This window comes from Bombus affinis, chromosome 6, assembly GCF_024516045.1.
Source record: "Bombus affinis isolate iyBomAffi1 chromosome 6, iyBomAffi1.2, whole genome shotgun sequence".
NCBI classification, from domain to species: Eukaryota; Metazoa; Arthropoda; class Insecta; order Hymenoptera; family Apidae; genus Bombus; species Bombus affinis.
The window spans coordinates 11,843,883-11,860,460 of NC_066349.1; the positions used below are offsets into that span (position 1 = coordinate 11,843,883).

General features: G+C 34.6%; 3 protein-coding genes across 7 annotated transcripts; 2 read left to right on the forward strand and 1 right to left on the reverse strand.

Annotated features, from left to right (window-relative positions):
• Positions 1 to 46: 46 nt before the first annotated feature.
• Positions 47 to 11,498, reverse strand: LOC126917800 (nuclear protein localization protein 4 homolog). The gene is made up of 12 exons (XM_050725090.1): positions 11,395 to 11,498; positions 10,637 to 10,717; positions 10,360 to 10,564; positions 10,146 to 10,284; positions 9,937 to 10,074; positions 9,576 to 9,879; positions 9,354 to 9,491; positions 9,123 to 9,270; positions 8,826 to 8,986; positions 839 to 990; positions 625 to 763; positions 47 to 544 (listed from the first exon to the last, which is right to left on the reverse strand). The coding sequence occupies exons 1-12, from the start codon at positions 11,413 to 11,415 to the stop codon at positions 227 to 229; spliced, it is 1,944 nt and encodes a 647-aa protein (XP_050581047.1). The 5' UTR covers positions 11,416 to 11,498; the 3' UTR covers positions 47 to 226.
• LOC126917801 (uncharacterized) lies at positions 1,892 to 8,639 on the forward strand. 4 transcript variants are annotated; one of them, XM_050725094.1, is made up of 4 exons: positions 1,892 to 1,910; positions 4,133 to 4,447; positions 4,744 to 4,893; positions 5,038 to 8,639. In XM_050725094.1, exons 2-4 carry the CDS (start codon positions 4,133 to 4,135, stop codon positions 6,367 to 6,369), a joined length of 1,797 nt encoding a protein of 598 aa, XP_050581051.1. In that variant the 5' UTR covers positions 1,892 to 1,910; the 3' UTR covers positions 6,370 to 8,639. The 4 variants fall into 4 exon arrangements, with proteins under 4 accessions (XP_050581051.1, XP_050581048.1, XP_050581049.1 ...); XM_050725091.1 differs by lacking the exon at positions 1,892 to 1,910 and adding an exon at positions 1,943 to 2,418; XM_050725092.1 differs by lacking the exon at positions 1,892 to 1,910 and adding an exon at positions 2,459 to 2,767.
• Positions 11,499 to 11,652: 154 nt separating the features above from the next.
• Positions 11,653 to 15,965, forward strand: LOC126917797 (pre-mRNA-splicing factor CWC22 homolog). 2 transcript variants are annotated; one of them, XM_050725086.1, is made up of 2 exons: positions 11,653 to 11,798; positions 12,961 to 15,965. In XM_050725086.1, the coding sequence occupies exon 2, from the start codon at positions 13,542 to 13,544 to the stop codon at positions 15,756 to 15,758; it is 2,217 nt and encodes a 738-aa protein (XP_050581043.1). In that variant the 5' UTR covers positions 11,653 to 11,798; positions 12,961 to 13,541; the 3' UTR covers positions 15,759 to 15,965. The 2 variants fall into 2 exon arrangements, with proteins under 2 accessions (XP_050581043.1, XP_050581042.1); XM_050725085.1 differs by lacking the exon at positions 11,653 to 11,798 and adding an exon at positions 12,144 to 12,348.
• The last annotated feature ends 613 nt before the right edge of the window (positions 15,966 to 16,578 follow it).

Below are 16,578 nucleotides of genomic sequence, written 5' to 3' on the forward strand. Positions count from 1 at the left end.
GTTATACGCTTGTTCAAGGGTTACTACAAAAAGGAAAGCTGTAAAGTAGATTTTGGTAAAAGATACTTTTTCCTCTTTTTATTCACTCATAAATAAAGCCAGGTATGCACTGAAAACAATTTTTATATCTGCAAGAACACAGTATCTGTCAAAACCTGCAGGAGCAAATTTGCAATTTAAGGACAACACCCTTAATTGCATACAAAAGCAATATAATGACAGTTTGTTACGTATTCCTTGGCAAACCACACATTTCACACATTGCAAAATCTGCTGCATTGAGAAATGTGCAATGTGAACAAGTCCAAAGCCCTTGATCAGGTGGTGAATTTACAATTGAGTCTGTACCAACTGCTATTCCACTTCCCTCTGCAAGTGCAGAAGCTGAAATCCTTGAGCTATTATCAAACATTGGTTGAGATGTAGATACTGTAGTTTCAGATATGAGTTGCTCTACTGTTGCCCATTGTTCTGAATGTGACCACTCTATAGCTTTTTCTCTATCTTTTGTACGAATTGCATCTAATAATGGCATCATATGGTCCTAAAACAACAAATAAGCATATTTTATAACAATGAAATAAAACCAAAATAGACAAGTATTTAATAGAAAACACATTGTACCTTCATTGGAAACATATCCATTGTTGCAATAAAAATTAATAAGTGAAAATCTGAAACTGCTTCTAGAAATTGTTCTTTGCTAAATTGTTGCATGTAAGAACAAAGTGAGCTAAATTCTTGAATTTGTCCATCGATGAGTCTAAAATCAAATAAAATTGACATTGAAACTATTTTAAAAAATTATAATCTGTTCTATGTACTTTTTTTTACATACCTATTTTCAATAAGAAATGGTGTGATATTATTGCTAACATAAAAGGTAAACTGTGGATTAAGTGGTGTGGACGCAGGTATATCTACCAATAAATATTCTACTGGCAAAGGTCTTGCTAGCCTTGACACTTCATTTCCATAAGAATCTTTTTCCTGGAGACCAAACAAAACAAAATATTAAAATACAAAAAGACGAACATTTTATTGTGAAATTTCAATTTTATTACATTTTCCAAAATTATCCTATATTCATATTGTTTCGTTGATATTTGTTATTAGAAATTGCAAATATGCAATGAAAATTTAGATAAATTGTATTGAAAACATTTTGAAAAGACATTCTGTAATAAGTGTGTCAACACGTCTCTATACACATGCAAGTCTGGCAACTTCTGTGGCGGAGATAATGTCATAAAATGCGCTTTACAAATCTACCGCTAGACATAGAGCGCTGTGATCTACAGGTTAGCGAAAACAATATATATATATAATTATACATCGTAACCGTTTCTCACACAGTATAAGAAATGTAGACCATGCATTCTTTAGAAAAATTGTGATAACAAATATTTGTTTCTAACAGATAGAAAAGGAAAGGGGGATCTCGTTATTTGTCTCTATCTCTTTTTCAACGTATTTTCTCAACACGGTATTTTCAGTCTACACTTCTTATATCTATATATATATCCCATGTACATGTGACCATGTCCGCAACTTATACAATACATAGCGATTGAAGCGCCTTACTGCTTAGTAAATAAATTGAGAATCTTTTGTTCTTCGCTTAAGAGTCTTATTCTCATCACGGGAATTGCCAAACCTCTATACGACCGTGAGGTCGAGTAACATCTAGAGAATTTGATTGGTTGAATTGAAGCAGATATAACTAGATTTTACAAGAAGGATCATGAAGGCAAGTCCATAATACTCGTAATGGTTGGTCGATTGCGCGCGCAATGGTAGAAGCTGCAGACGACAGACCGGCACCGTTTGCCACGAGTCGAACCCGAAAGTGTATAAGAAAGAGGAAAGAGGAAGAGAGAAGGAGGAAGGTTTAGGATCGACGAGAGGGGGTAAGATACGGGATGAGGAGAGGAGAGAGCAACAGCGTAAGCGACTAGCGCGCGCTATGGTGTGTGTCGGTCGGTCGGTCGGTCGTCGCCGCCATGCTAGTGGTTAGTTTAGTGAACCAAACATCATGATGTGGCAAAACGTTCGCACGAGCTAAGACTGAAGTAACGCCGCGTTACCGGCGCGCCGTCGTTATGTTATCCATAATAACTCACGACGTTCGATAAGCGTAAAACACGTAACGTGAAAAAGTACAAAAAAAAAATATAGCTTTGGTAAAAAGCTCTCGACGACGGCAACTGCGGCGACGAAAAACGTCGAAGTGCTCGCGATTCCTACGTGCGGAACCGCACAATACTACGTCAATCCCGATGTAAATTAAAGTCCTAAATCGTATATTCGAACAAAAGTTACGGAATAATCATCGTCACGGTATTACGCTAGGAGTGACGAGTGCCAACGATCAGCCTCCATCGCGCGGCAAGGAGACGATCACGAATCGTATACACGGTACGAAACATTTACGCTCCTACAATCCAACGAAAGAAAGAACAAGCAAGAAGCAAAAGAGAAAGAATGAAAAGGAGAGTATGTATGTGTAGTATGATGCGTGCGTGTGCGCGCGCTTGAATGCGTGATAAGAAGAAGGCATATGCTTTCTGTGTAAGTGTATATTGTGTGTAGACGTGTTCTCTGTGACGCGCGCGCGCGCGCGTGTTGTATGCCATTGTGAGCACGAGAAAAGAGACGAGTGTGCATGCATATGTATGTGAATAAGATAGAAAGAGACAGTGTGAAAGAAGTGTGTGAGGACTGACAAACGAGAGCGAGAACGGGAGGTAGAGAAAGAAGCAAGCGTGTACGTATAAACATCGAGATGATACGACCGAGAGAACAAACTTAAGTAGAATATTCCCGCGGAATTTGCCTAACACGTAGTAGCCCGCGTTCGAGTCATTTTTAACTTAAACCGTGGACTTGTCACAAGTGGTGACAGCCTTAATATCGCGGAAAGTACTCGGCGATAAGCTGCAAGAATCCATATATCATACAGCCGAAGGTTTTATCGGTTACAGCTATTGGTGTTTGAAATATGCTTTGCCAGAGCTAAGAAATGTGACCATTCTATATACGTCTACCTCTGTTAGCTACCTTTCCCCTCAATACGCTTTCGCCGTTAACGAATGGTAAATCCCAAAACTTCGACTGTTCGACCCCCTTACGTTTTGGCGGGATTTTCCACGCATGCGCGTTCTCCCATGAAATGTCATTTTTTACGTATTAGTAGTGTCAGACAAATTGTTGCATAATAATTTTGCTGTTGTAGTCGATGTGTCAGATAAGAGGCTAACCTTCTGAGGACGAGTTCGTGCTTAAAGACAATACGATGAAATAACACGATTGAACCTAATGTGGCGTGTTATGAAACAGTTTTATAACGTATAAACGAAAAAAAAAAAAAAGGAAAATAGTAGAAAGAGAGGAATCAAGTAAAAGAATTATGGTTCTAATTTGTATATTGTACTAAGGAATTCGGTTTTTCTTTTGTTCCCTTGTTTTGTATTTGGTTAAGAAGAAAAAAAACAAAACGATATGTTTTCATCTTACATACATACGTTTGATCAAAGAAAAGATATTCCCAAGTTCATTCATGAAATAAATCGCATCGCATTGAACGATTCTAAAGCCTTGTATAGAATATATCACAAACAAGAATACATACATATATGTACCAATAACGAAATAAATATGTATAAAATATTTGATATTGTTTCAATAATAAAATACGTAGTATGCTTCAAGAATCAACAATTTTCTTAGATAAATTCAAAGACACATTTTATAAAAACTGCGATTTGTATCACGTAAGACAAAGGAGAGAGTGGAACAGAGAGAAAAAGACGAAAAGAAAACATAAGTTCAAATGTTGAGCCGTGTGTTATTAGAAATAGGTATATCAAGCTCGACCTTTATATTATTTTCCTAAATAGTACGACGCATACATATAACGAAACGAACATTTTTTATATGTATACTTTCTTCTAACTCAATCTTTCATAAATTATCTGTGTTCCTTTTCGTGTAATTCTGTATAAGATTAAAATGATTTAACCAGGTAAAATGGTAGTACAAGTAGTTTTAGTTAATATTTCGAATAACGTAAAGCCCTACGATTACAAAGTATAAAAGAATAATTAATGAATAATATTTTATCATTTTCCAGATGTTGGATCCAAGCGTTCTAACGGATTTAGAGGAACTGACGCTTTGCAGTTATTGCAAGCAGAAGTATAACGACGCGGAACAATGCCCGAAATATCTTAGTTGCAAGCATTACTTTTGCTTGCGTTGCATAGAGAACAATTTATTAAAGGGACGTGAGTTGTTTTGCGCGCATTGCTGGAAGAGGACGGACCTGGGTGATCAAGGACCGGACGCTCTACCGACGCACTCTTCTCTCCTCGCTCTAACGAATAATTTGTCTCACTTAAAAATCACGAACAACACATCTGGAAAGACAAATGATAAGGAAAGAAAGGTACAGATAACTCTTTCTTAACGATTTTGGGTTTGTCAGCTGGTTATTTGCATTGTCAGATCATACGTAAATGGTAAAGAAAGCATGCAGCTCTGAAGCCATATCAACATAGGTTCTAATAGTAATAGGATTATGTTATAAGGCCTGCAATAGTTTCCGTTTAAAATATAGGATATAATTTTAATACTTAAAGTTCTTTTTGGAATGGAAAATGGTTATTGGTTTACCATATGAGAATATAATATATAATGTAAAAAAATCATATAAAATGTATGATTATTATAACATTGTTACAGAGTGAGAATTGTCACACGCACGGAATGCCTCTGGCATTGTGGTGTGCGACATGTTGCACTGCACTTTGCAGAGCATGCGCCACTCCACAAGAACACCCAGGTCACCAGATTAAATCTCAAACTGATGCCAAAGAACAACTCATATCCGATGTAAGTTTTAGAATGAATTTTATTTGCTGGTACATTTGTTGTTGGCATGTATATATACGCAGTTTTGCGTGTATTAAAGAGATATCGATAGCCGGTACGTGATGTCCGAATTAGACGAAGAATGCACGTGGATGTGTTTTTTAGGTTCAATTGGAATTAGTTGCTATGGGAAAGTTATCTACCGAGATTCAAAGACTGGCTATGCAGCAACGAGAATTCTTAATAAAGGTGTTAGAAGCTTGTGTAACGTTAAAAACGCATGTTGAGACCGATCTTCAGAATGGCTGGAGTCATTTTCCTGAGATAACGGACGCGCGGGAAACGCTTGGGAAAGCGAAAGCTAGTCTTCAGATGATCGACAGTCCTAACGATGTATACAATTTGCATTCACAACTCATACTCGAGAAACAAAGATTGCAATCAAAGTACCAAGAAATGATGTTGCAGTGCCAACTCGACGATTTGATTGGTAACTCGGGAGTGGTATTTGATTTTGCGCTATTAAAACAAGCATTGGCTGGAATTCACACGGGAGAATCGATCGTTTCTCAAGGAACTAGTAATGGCGGTAGATTACCAAATCATTTGGCGGCTTCACAAAATCCGATACTGTTCCTCGCAAATTATTGCATGTCGCAGCTATATTCGAGACATGTAGTTAGTAAGCAACACATGCAAAACGGTTCTATAGAATATCATTCAAACATGATGCAACCGCAACCAGCACCACCGGGCTCCGTTCATGTACACCAAGGTCCACCGCCGACAGCAACCCCGCAGCAACTTCTCATTCCACCTGGTTCGCCGTCCGTTAAACCTGTTCCGCCCGCACCTCCAAATGCGATGTTACATCCACAGCAACAATCGACATTTATACCGGAAGGAGTCGGTACTGGTGGCGGAAGTTTGGTAACCGTCCACTCATCCTCTCAACCGCCGTCCAGCGGAATTGCAGCATCCCTTCGAGGACCTTCGAACCCTTATCCTCTGTATTATTTCAACATCGAAGTGAACGGATCTCCGCATGGCCGTATCGTGATAGAAGTGAGGCCGGATGCAGCTCCAAAAATGGCCAAAAATTTTAGTGTTCTGGCGACCGGTGAAGTCGGAGTCGGTTATAAGGGTTGCACGATCTTTCAGTGCTGGGAAGGCGAATCCGTGATTACTGGTGATTTTGAGTTAAACAATGGTCGCGGAGGAAGGAGCATATTCGAGGATGGTTACTTTATGCCGGACGACACAAAATTCCCTGCAGTGAGAGGAGCAGTGGGAATGCGGCGAACGCAAAAGCGACATGATAACCTTGGTATGGTCGGTTCACAGTTTCGTATAATACTACAAGAGATGCGCGGATTCACAGGAATCTTTGGCCACGTCGTCGAAGGACTAGAATTAGTCGAGAAGATATCTACGTTTGGTGATCAAACGGGCAAGCCTACGAAGAATATTCTAATTACGAAATGCGGTAAATTGTAACGACAACATTATTGCGGTTAGTATACACCGAAGGGTAATTAAGTTCTACCCGTATACTTTACATTATCCCGTTCTAGATAACTGAAGAAAAAAAAAAAAAGGAAGAAGTTTTACGAGTTCGCGACGGTATCTCTGACGCGTTCGATATAGGGAATGGGGTGTTTAATTAAACAAACAAAACAAAAAAAAAATCACATATATATATAATATCCAACGATAAATGATATTACATGTTGAGAGACACCGTCGCGACCATATATGTAGCTCCATGAATCGCGATGCTCCATATGAGTCACACAATTTAATTAACTATTAACAATAGAATTCTAAAGATATTGAATCTATTTTTAAACGTGGACGCATAAGAGAAGAAAGAAGAAATAAAGATCCATATTTTGCTATTGATCGGGAATCAACATGATTCTGTATCTACAATAACGACGATGATCGATAATACGTACCTCAAGATCGATCGTGATATCGATACGACTTCTAGCTGTACGACATTTGTTTTAGAAGAAGTTCGATGTTTATTTTGGCTATTGGCATATTGCTATGTATAGTTGATATAGAGGGTATCGTACGGGATTTAACAAGTGCCGTGGTTAACGGTGTCGCCCTGTGGGCGTTGCTAATGTTTTAGATCATAGGTAGTAAAAACAAAAAGAAGAAAAAAAAATATCGTGTAGATGAGGAATATTTACGGAAAATGGGGCAAACTTGTATGTGTATACACATATGTTCATATATTTGTAAGAAAAAAAAACAAGCAAACAAACAAACAAACAAACGTACAGGCGAAAACTCTCTTTTTTTTGTTTTATAATCGAAATACGTGACTTCGTAAAAAGTCAAAGGGTCGTAATTTCATACACGCAGGTCGTTTAGAACATTGACGATTAGAACGATACGTCGGTGCGTCAAAGGGCCAATTTTATTTCGTCCGGTTAACGATCACGTATCGTTCCGTTTCTTTTTTCAGAGGAGAGAAAAAGGAGCTGAAAGGGAACAAGTAATTGCGCGATGAAACGAGTCGAGGAAAATTGCGGTTCCTATCGGACGACTCAAGGATATACTACTCCCTTTTTGCTCTTTGCTGTGGTCTAGTTGACCGTCGTAAATTAACTGTATTTAAGATTAGATCTCAAGATGAAAATGTATGCAAGGCCTAACTACTACTATGTAGATTGTAAGCCTCGTCGTCTGATCAGAAAAATACGAACGAAATGAGCGAATATATATTATAAACGAATCATTCCTCGATGCTGTATATCGAAGTACTACGATAATGTAATGCGTTATACTACTCGTCTGAATCCCGTAAAAGAATCCCATCGTTATGTATCATATTACCATGTACCCGTGTGCGAAGAAACGCGTTGTAAAAGAGTGTTCTGTAAATCGGCGCGTAGAAACAAAAAGCGCACTCACGTATTGTAGGAAATTGCACGCCCTCGACGTCGCGGATGCCTTTTTCGAAGAAAGCCTCATTCGATGTTGAACTTGAAAGTTTTAACACTTGTTAATTAGCTAACTCGTCGCGTTTTGCAATGAAGAAAGAAAAGAAAGGGGGGACTCGTTGCATCGCGATGAATGTAAGAATCGCCGTTAGAATTAAATATCACTGCGTAAGTACGTACGACGATCGAAGGGTGGTCGAGCTCGAATGAATTTCTCTCGTTTCGGTCGTTGTAAGAAAATAAAAAAAAAAAAAAAAAACCGGGAAACTCAATCGACACTTTCGAATCTAGATGCGTATAAATTCATGTGTTTACCGAAGCGAGTGAAGCTAGAAGCCCACCTGTATACACAAAATATCCACGCGCGCGCGTATATATATAAATATATATATATACTACATATATTTTTATGAACGTGATGAGGTAACAACGCATAGCTTGTAATATCGATTCTAACAACCGATGATTTACCTTGCCCCTCGCGTTCGAATTAAACGGTTGAGCGGCTATAATTTTGCGATAAGTTTTTCTCTCGTTTTTTCTTTCCATCTATTATTTTTTTTTTTCTTTCTCTCTCCCGTGTCCTTTTCTTTTTCTATTCCTCACTCACCCCTTTTTAAGTTAAGGCGTAATCATCTTACATACGAAAATTGAGGTCATTTTGTTTACAGCCTACGGAAGCGCATATCCGTAGTGCACTTGCTTGAACAGTTCTGTTATTTCATTATACATGTACGAAATGAAGTTCGTTGCCCAATTTAAATGTACTTTTAATCAATCAATTTTGAGTTATAAACTGTTTCTCTTTCATTCGTGTATACTTTATGCATACCTTCACCTTCCTTAATACTATTAGCATGTAAGATATAATTCAGCAGTGTCATATTTTCATCACAATATGCAAATTCATAATCAATTTTAAAGCTACATTGCCATCTTAATTTCAAGCAAAGGGAATTAATTAAATGTATTTGAATAAAAAATGGATGTACTCACCTTGTAGAAGACATCTGGGACATACTGTTTATCTGTTGATTCAATTACATAGCCCAATTCTGGAGCATCTTTCGTAGGAACGAAGCAGCTATCTCGAACCAATGCCATGCATTGATTGGACACTTGATAACCTTCCATATGAATTTGATTTTTCTCATCACCTATAATCAATATGTACTATTTAATAATTCAGATTTTTTGTGTATATATATATATATTTTTTTTTTTTTGGTGTGTATATACATATACACATCAAAACAAAGCAGTTTGATTAACAATATGATGCAAGTGACTTACCAGTAACACAAACAGTAACAAACTTTGAACCAAAATAATTATTAGGAGAAAAACGACAAGGATTTGGATATTTGTTTTGGAAATACCCAGCCATAATACATTCTTGAGCAGATAAAAAGTGACTTTCTATATTTCGAACGTGTTTTACCTGGATAAATTAAACTAATGCTATTAATTAAGTACTTTAGTTTATGAGAAAGAAAAATACAGGTTAGTCGCAGATAAATTTACCGTTCCTTTCTTGATATCGTCAACTATAAGGTCTGTAAAAATCCATCCAACTCTTTTTAAATTAAGTAAATGAGCCAATTCATCCACTACTACTTCTTTTTCATCCGGTAAAAGTCGTATAGAATTTTTTGTACTTTCCTAAAATAATTATGGTTACATTGTAGATTACAAGAATGCTTGTAGATATGATAGTTTTAATATTATTTATTTCTATTAAAGTACCTGTGGTGGCTCGTAAATAGCTGCGACAACAGCTCTAATGCCTAATGGTACATCTGTATGTATTTCGTATCTTCCGTATAAAAATCCAATACGTTGATGACCGGTGCTGCGCCAATAATTGAGAAAGCGTTCAACTAAGCTTGGATTTTCAAACATAACGTTGTCCACGTGACGATAAGTTTGTCGATTCAGGGTAATAGAGCTTGGTTGGCATTTGCTACATATACCTCGTGGCCAAGGTGGATGATCTTTACAACCAGTTTTTATACGGCAGTTTATGTCTTCTAATTGTATAAACTTCCCCCTATAAAATATTTAAAGGTTGTACATGGAATATTACGTAACAGAGAGCTGAACATACCTATCAACTCCAGCAGTGAGTTTTCTGAGATACGAATGAAAAGACAAATGTTTTATATTTTGTTCCTTAAGATAAGCTTCATCAAAAGGTTCTAAAGGAGTACAATGAACACAGCATCCATTTGCACCATGTCTACATCTATTAAACCAATTACAACATTTTTAGTATAATTTTATATACAAAATTTATTTATACTTATAATCACTTACAGTTTTTCATCACGTTTTCTTTGTATTTTACCATCAAGTTTCCATAATTGTTCATCAACGTCTTCCATTGCATTTGATACAGATCGAGAAGCATTGATAGTATGGTTGCTAGTCTCTGTTTCATCCATTGGTTTTGATTCTAGTATAGAATAAAGTTAATGTAACATTAAGTTCAAGTAATAAGAAAAATTAAATGAAGCAATATAATTAAAACCTTGAGAAATGTCAATGTTGGCAGTACTAGTTGAGGGAGTACTCCACAACTGTGTACTACTCTGAGGAGCCAGATATAACATATCTCCATGAGAAAGATGTGCTCCTGAAATTGTTCTGTTATGAGAAACTGGAAGTTCATTTTTATGATTTCGTTCCTTATAGAGTCCAAATCCAAAAGTGTTCAATTCAAAGGTTTTAGAAACCTACAATTTTGAAAAATAAATTAATATTTACATGACTATACACTGTTGTTCCATGATATTAAAAGGACAAACCTTATCATACAATTGAGAAATTGTATCAGACAAATTTACATCTATACGTTTTGTTCCTTCTGAACATTGCACACGTAAGGTCTGTAAACAAATAAATATCTATGATCAAAGATTCATATATATTACATCTCACACATTTCAACATTACATTTACACTTCAATTTAAATTCATTATAGTACATTTTAAACATTAAAGGATGGTTGTGTGTCAATAACTCCATAAAAGTATTAACATTTCTTGCAATAATATTTATTTCTTAAGTAGAAACTAACTTATATAAAAATTTTATTTACAACAAAAAATACATGTATAATAATATCAGATAAATAGATATAAAAAAAACATTATTTAGTGTAAGAAATATTGTATGGATATAATATTTCAATATATATTTGCAATTTATTTATAAACATAGAAACTTATATAAAAAACTAAATATTTAGTTATGAAAAACAAATATTAGAGCAATGTTTATTAAAAAGGCATTTATTAAATTAAATTTTTAATACAGTATATTTTTTAGTGTATCATCATTGTAAATTTTTAAAAACCATAAAAGGAAAACAAAGGAATAAGATTAAGGAATAAGATATCTGGGAACTTTTAGTAAGTTACACGTTACTACATGAATTGTAAAATTTTCGAAATTTCTGAAACGAATGACCTATTTTTTCAATAAAACGTTGTTCCGTTTCAATCAAGCGGTCTATACGGATTAATTGGTTGAGGTTAATCATTTAATAGTAGGGTAACTTACAATTTGCCTAGACTTTGACATTTCGCCGGTCTCAATGAAGCATCAGCTGTTCAATCCGTGTTTAACTTGCTCGCTCGTAACGTAACACAGTATTGCTAAAATCCCTAGTAAGTGAAAGAAAATTGTTGAGTCAACATCTAGTATCCTAACCTATTTGCATGATTTTGCAAATATCAATAAAATATTGCAAGATATGGTGTTTTTCCATCACTATCGATATCGTGTCGGTTATTCCCCTCTTTAAAATTCTTTTACACACATGACGTGTAAAATTTACGATTTAACGTCAACGAGAGATATTTGCTCACCAGTAAAATTTCAGTAGAATTTCAGCGATCGCACACTATTCTTCTAACGTTAGCAGGCTATAGATTTACAAACACGGAACTTCGAATACAGATTAGGTAAGTTTCTGTCTAAAAAAATAATGTTATTACACGCTTTTCGATGTTGTATGTATGCACCCTATTTTCCCCACACGAACGAACACGAGAGCAATGTCAGTTATTAACTTCTTAATCCGTACAAAGATAAATTTGGCAGCCAGATGTTACAATCTTATTTTATTTCTCTTGTTTATTTTCTCTTCCTTTTTCTGTGGTTGTGACTTTATAATGCGAAAAAAAGCGGAACGCGTCTCCTGTGTTTTTTGAGTCACCCCGTATTTGCTGAGTAATGTCTTCCCCTGATATTCGAAACTGTTTCGTGTTATAGTATTGGCTCTCTTGCATTTATTTTCCCAACACTTTCACTTACGCGGATTTCTTTTGAATGTCAAAAAACAGCACGCGACATAAGTGACATTGCGAAATAATACGATGTATATTCGTGCTATTTCATTTTAAATGGTTGAATTATAAAGATGGGAATCGTAGAACAGCGACACAGGTTGTTGAACCGATCGTAAATTGGTATCCGGTCATGGCCACGGTGGCGGTGGTTGCCAATTACCAGGTGATCGTCTTCGATTATAAATAAAATAAACATTACTGTTTTATCTTTGATTTAATTTTATAACGGTTATTACAAAAATGTACGATGAAAAGGGACGACTAATTCGTTAATCGTTGGGTTATGAGATAAAAAATAGAAGAATAGTATGGTTATCAAACTAAGATCAGTAACTTATTTGACTGATAGGATTTTTATGTATTTAGATCACCAGGTTATTTTTTAACTATGAAACATTAAAAAGTAGTGGATTAATGTTTAAGTTAGGTTTTCTTGAGAAAATATACATGTATGTATATTATAGTGTACGAAAAAAATACCAAGTGTTGTTTTTGTACAGGAATTTATATAAATCTTGCGCACCATGAAATGAATAATATCCGTATATCAATTGTCATTTTCATTCACATGTTTTTATTATTTTCTTTTTTGTAAATTAAAACAGCATGTATTATATCTTCCAATAAAAACAAGATTTCATTCTTAAAAATAATGTGCATATTTTATTCCAAACTAATAAATATTAATATATGATGTACTTAATCGAATATTTTGGTTTAGGTTATATTACCTAAATGTTAGGTTATAGCACGGTTGTACTGCACTGTCTTGCAGGTTTCGAAACTCCAGTAGAGGGGATAAGGCTCTTAGCCGACCAAAAAATGTTTCTCAAGTAAGGCGCTTCAATCGATTTGTTGGACTTGGTCATGCAACGCGCCCTGTACCTGCGACATGATCGTGTCTGTAATTGAACTTTATTCTATTATATAAATTTATATTTATGTAAATAACATTCTTCTGTACTACATGAAATACTGTATATTAAAGAAATTGAAGAAGGTTATGGAAAGTAATTTAGCTTTTATTCTTTCTCTCCAATGGTAAGGATGGCAAAAATGGCGTTAGATGCAAAAGTTTAACAGTCGGTCTCAGCGCTATGGTCTCGATGAACAGTGGCCGATTTGTAAAGTATCCCTCTTGATATTAGGAGTCTTATCCCCACCACAAGAGTTTCCAACTTGTGTTTACGATCGTCCAACGTGGACAGTTTCGTCCAGTTTCGTTTGTTTGGATACGATATATTTATGAGTGTTTAGAGTCATTTATGTGTTCATGTTCATTAGTATTTGATACATATGGTGGATAATATAATACCAGATAAACAATTATAACTTGAACAAAATTATAATTTGAAAATGAAGAGATCACACTCAAAGACGAAAGAGACGAGAGAAGATTATAGACATTCGAGAGATTCCGATCGCGGCCGAGATCGAGATAAAACTCGTGAGCGTAACCGTGATCGTGATCAGGAACGTGATCGAGATCATTATTATTATGAGAATAGGAATAATAGAAAGAATGTTTCTCATAGGAGAAATCGTGATTTCGAAGAAACCAATAGAGAGGAGCGGTCATACGAACGACACAAATTAAGGAAAGCAAACGATCATTGGGAGGCAAAGGAAAATAAAAAAAAGCCAGAAAGGAATAAAATTACAGATAAAGAAATGGAAAAAGAAGAAACAAATGCTTCGGATGAAGCAAGACAAAATCGAACTGTTGAACTTTTAACATCAAGAACAGGTGGTGCTTATATACCACCTGCAAAGTTACGAATAATGCAAGCTGAGATTACTGATAAATCAGGAGCTGCATATCAACGCATTGCATGGGAAGCCCTAAAGAAATCTATACATGGTTATATTAATAAAGTTAACGTCAGTAATATTGGACTTATAACTCGAGAACTTTTAAAAGAAAATATTGTTAGAGGTAGAGGTTTGCTCGCTAGATCTATCATACAAGCTCAAGCAGCATCACCAACCTTTACATCTGTTTATGCAGCCCTCACTGCAATTATTAATTCTAAGTTTCCAAATATAGGAGAATTAATATTAAAACGTCTAGTAATACAGTTTAAACGTGGTTTCAGAAGGAATGACAAACCTCTGTGTATATCTTCCGGGACATTTATAGCACATTTGGTAAATCAAAGAGTAGCACATGAGATTGTGGCTTTAGAAATTTTGACTTTATTAGTAGAAACACCAACAGATGACTCGGTAGAAGTGGCAATAGCATTTTTAAAAGAATGTGGCATGAAATTAACAGAAGTTTCTAGGAAGGGTATTGAGGCTATATTCGAAATGCTAAGAAATATATTACATGAAGGACAATTAGATAAACGAGTTCAATATATGATTGAAGTTATATTTCAAGTTAGGAAAGATGGATTCAAGGATCATGAAGCAGTTCCAGAAGAACTTGATCTTGTAGAAGAAGAGAATCAATTTACTCATTTAATAACATTAGATGAAGCAACAGATTCTCAAGATATATTAAATGTATTTAAGTTTGATGCAGAATATATTAATAATGAAGATAAATATAAAGAATTAAGTAAAGAAATACTAAATTCAGATGTCAGTGGTTCAGAAAGTGAAGAAGAAGATGACGAAGAAGAAAGTTCTGATGAAGATAGTACTGCTGTGGCAGAAGGGAAAGAAGACATAATAGTAGATAATACAGAGACAAATCTAACTGCACTCAGAAGAACAATATATTTAACAATACATTCATCGCTTGATTTTGAAGAGTGTGCACACAAATTAATGAAAATGCAACTAAAACCTGGTCAAGAAACTGAACTCTGTCATATGTTCTTAGATTGCTGTGCAGAAATGAGAACATATGAAAAATTCTTTGGATTGTTGGCTGGTCGGTTTTGTGCCATTAACAAGATGTATGTCACACCATTTGAGCAAATTTTTCAAGACTCATATCATACAATACACCGTCTAGATACAAATAAATTACGTAATGTATCAAAGTTTTTTGCTCATTTACTATTTACTGATTCTATATCGTGGGAAGTATTATCTTGTATAAAATTAACCGAAGAGGATACAACAAGTTCCAATAGGATATTTATAAAAATTTTGTTTCAAGAACTTTCTGAATACATGGGACTATCTAAACTTAATCAACGTGTGAAAGATGTTACGTTAAAAAATGCATTCGAAGGGTTGTTTCCCAGAGATGACCCTAAAAACACACGTTTCGCAATCAATTTCTTTACATCCATTGGTTTGGGTGGTCTCACAGACGATTTAAGGGAACATTTAAAATCTCATCCGAAACCTGTCATAATTCCAGTATTAGAACAAAAGAGTGAGAGTGCTTCTGATTCTTCTGCAGATTCCTCTCTTTCTAGTTCAAGCGAATCATCGTCATCTTCAAGCTCTTCAACTAGTTCAAGTTCTAATGATTCTGATGTATCTTCGGATGAAGATGTGAAAAAAGGAAAGAAAAAATTGAAAAAAGAACAAAGAAAGAAACAAACGACGAAAGAAAATAAAAAGAAACATAAGAAAAAAGAGAAAGCTAAGAAAATGAAAAAGGTCAAATGAAATTTGTACATAAAAAATTAAGCGATAAATCTTTTATAGCCTCAATGTACATTTTCAGATTTGTTTCTAACTTTACCAATATAGTTATGATTAGATTGCGGATAGCTCTTACAGTCTAATTAATATGGTAGTAGAGCCTCATTATTATGTATGTACATATGTTCTCATAATATTTTTTAATCTGAATAAATATATTTTTACCAATAATTTTATATATATTTAATCTAGTATTTGGATATACAGTTACATTCATTATATCAATGTTTATGACATAAACATCTTTTTTTTATTACAATTTTATTTATTGTACATCTACCAAATCTTCTTATAGCAATAAAGAATGTATGATATGAAAGATAAAATTTATAAATTTAAAATTTATAAATAAATATAAGAAAATAATTTTTATTTTGTGTAAAGTTTTCTAAACGATATTAAGAAAATTTAACATCATATAGAATCTAGCTTATAAAATTTTTACGACCTATTTCAAAATAACCTGTTAATTGTAAAATTTGTTATAAACGAATTCTAAGAAATTATTTTCTGTAACTATATTTCGTTTCTTAAAATAATACAATTTTGTTCCAAGAACCGCTTTTGCACATTAGCTAGAGGGGCAATAATATTTATACCAATATATTTATACAAAATTTCCTTCTGTTTCATTCGTATAGATTTACTTAAAAAATATTGCCTATAATACAAATTTATGTTATTTATTATGAATATTAAATTTTCTTATTTAGAATAATTTTACCAACACCGACATAATGAAGGCGTCAAGTGTGCAATGTTTGTTAAGTTCGGCCTGACAATG

What these genes read in the sequence shown, in the direction of transcription:
- LOC126917801 (XM_050725094.1), top strand. Translation starts at nt 4,133, where the DNA reads ATGTTGGATCCAAGCGTTCTAACGGATTTAGAGGAACTGACGCTTTGC. An exon ending in CAAATGATAAGGAAAGAAAG is followed by an intron (nt 4,448 to 4,743) that starts GTACAGATAACT and finishes ACATTGTTACAG; the next exon opens with AGTGAGAATTGTCACACGCA. An exon ending in AAGAACAACTCATATCCGAT is followed by an intron (nt 4,894 to 5,037) that starts GTAAGTTTTAGA and finishes TGTGTTTTTTAG; the next exon opens with GTTCAATTGGAATTAGTTGC.
- LOC126917800 (XM_050725090.1), bottom strand. Translation starts at nt 11,415, where the DNA reads ATGTCAAAGTCTAGGCAAATT. An exon ending in CAACATTGACATTTCTCAAG is followed by an intron (nt 10,285 to 10,359) that starts GTTTTAATTATA and finishes ATTCTATACTAG; the next exon opens with AATCAAAACCAATGGATGAA. An exon ending in CTATTTACGAGCCACCACAG is followed by an intron (nt 9,492 to 9,575) that starts GTACTTTAATAG and finishes TAATTATTTTAG; the next exon opens with GAAAGTACAAAAAATTCTAT.
- LOC126917797 (XM_050725086.1), top strand. Translation starts at nt 13,542, where the DNA reads ATGAAGAGATCACACTCAAAGACGAAAGAGACGAGAGAAGATTATAGA.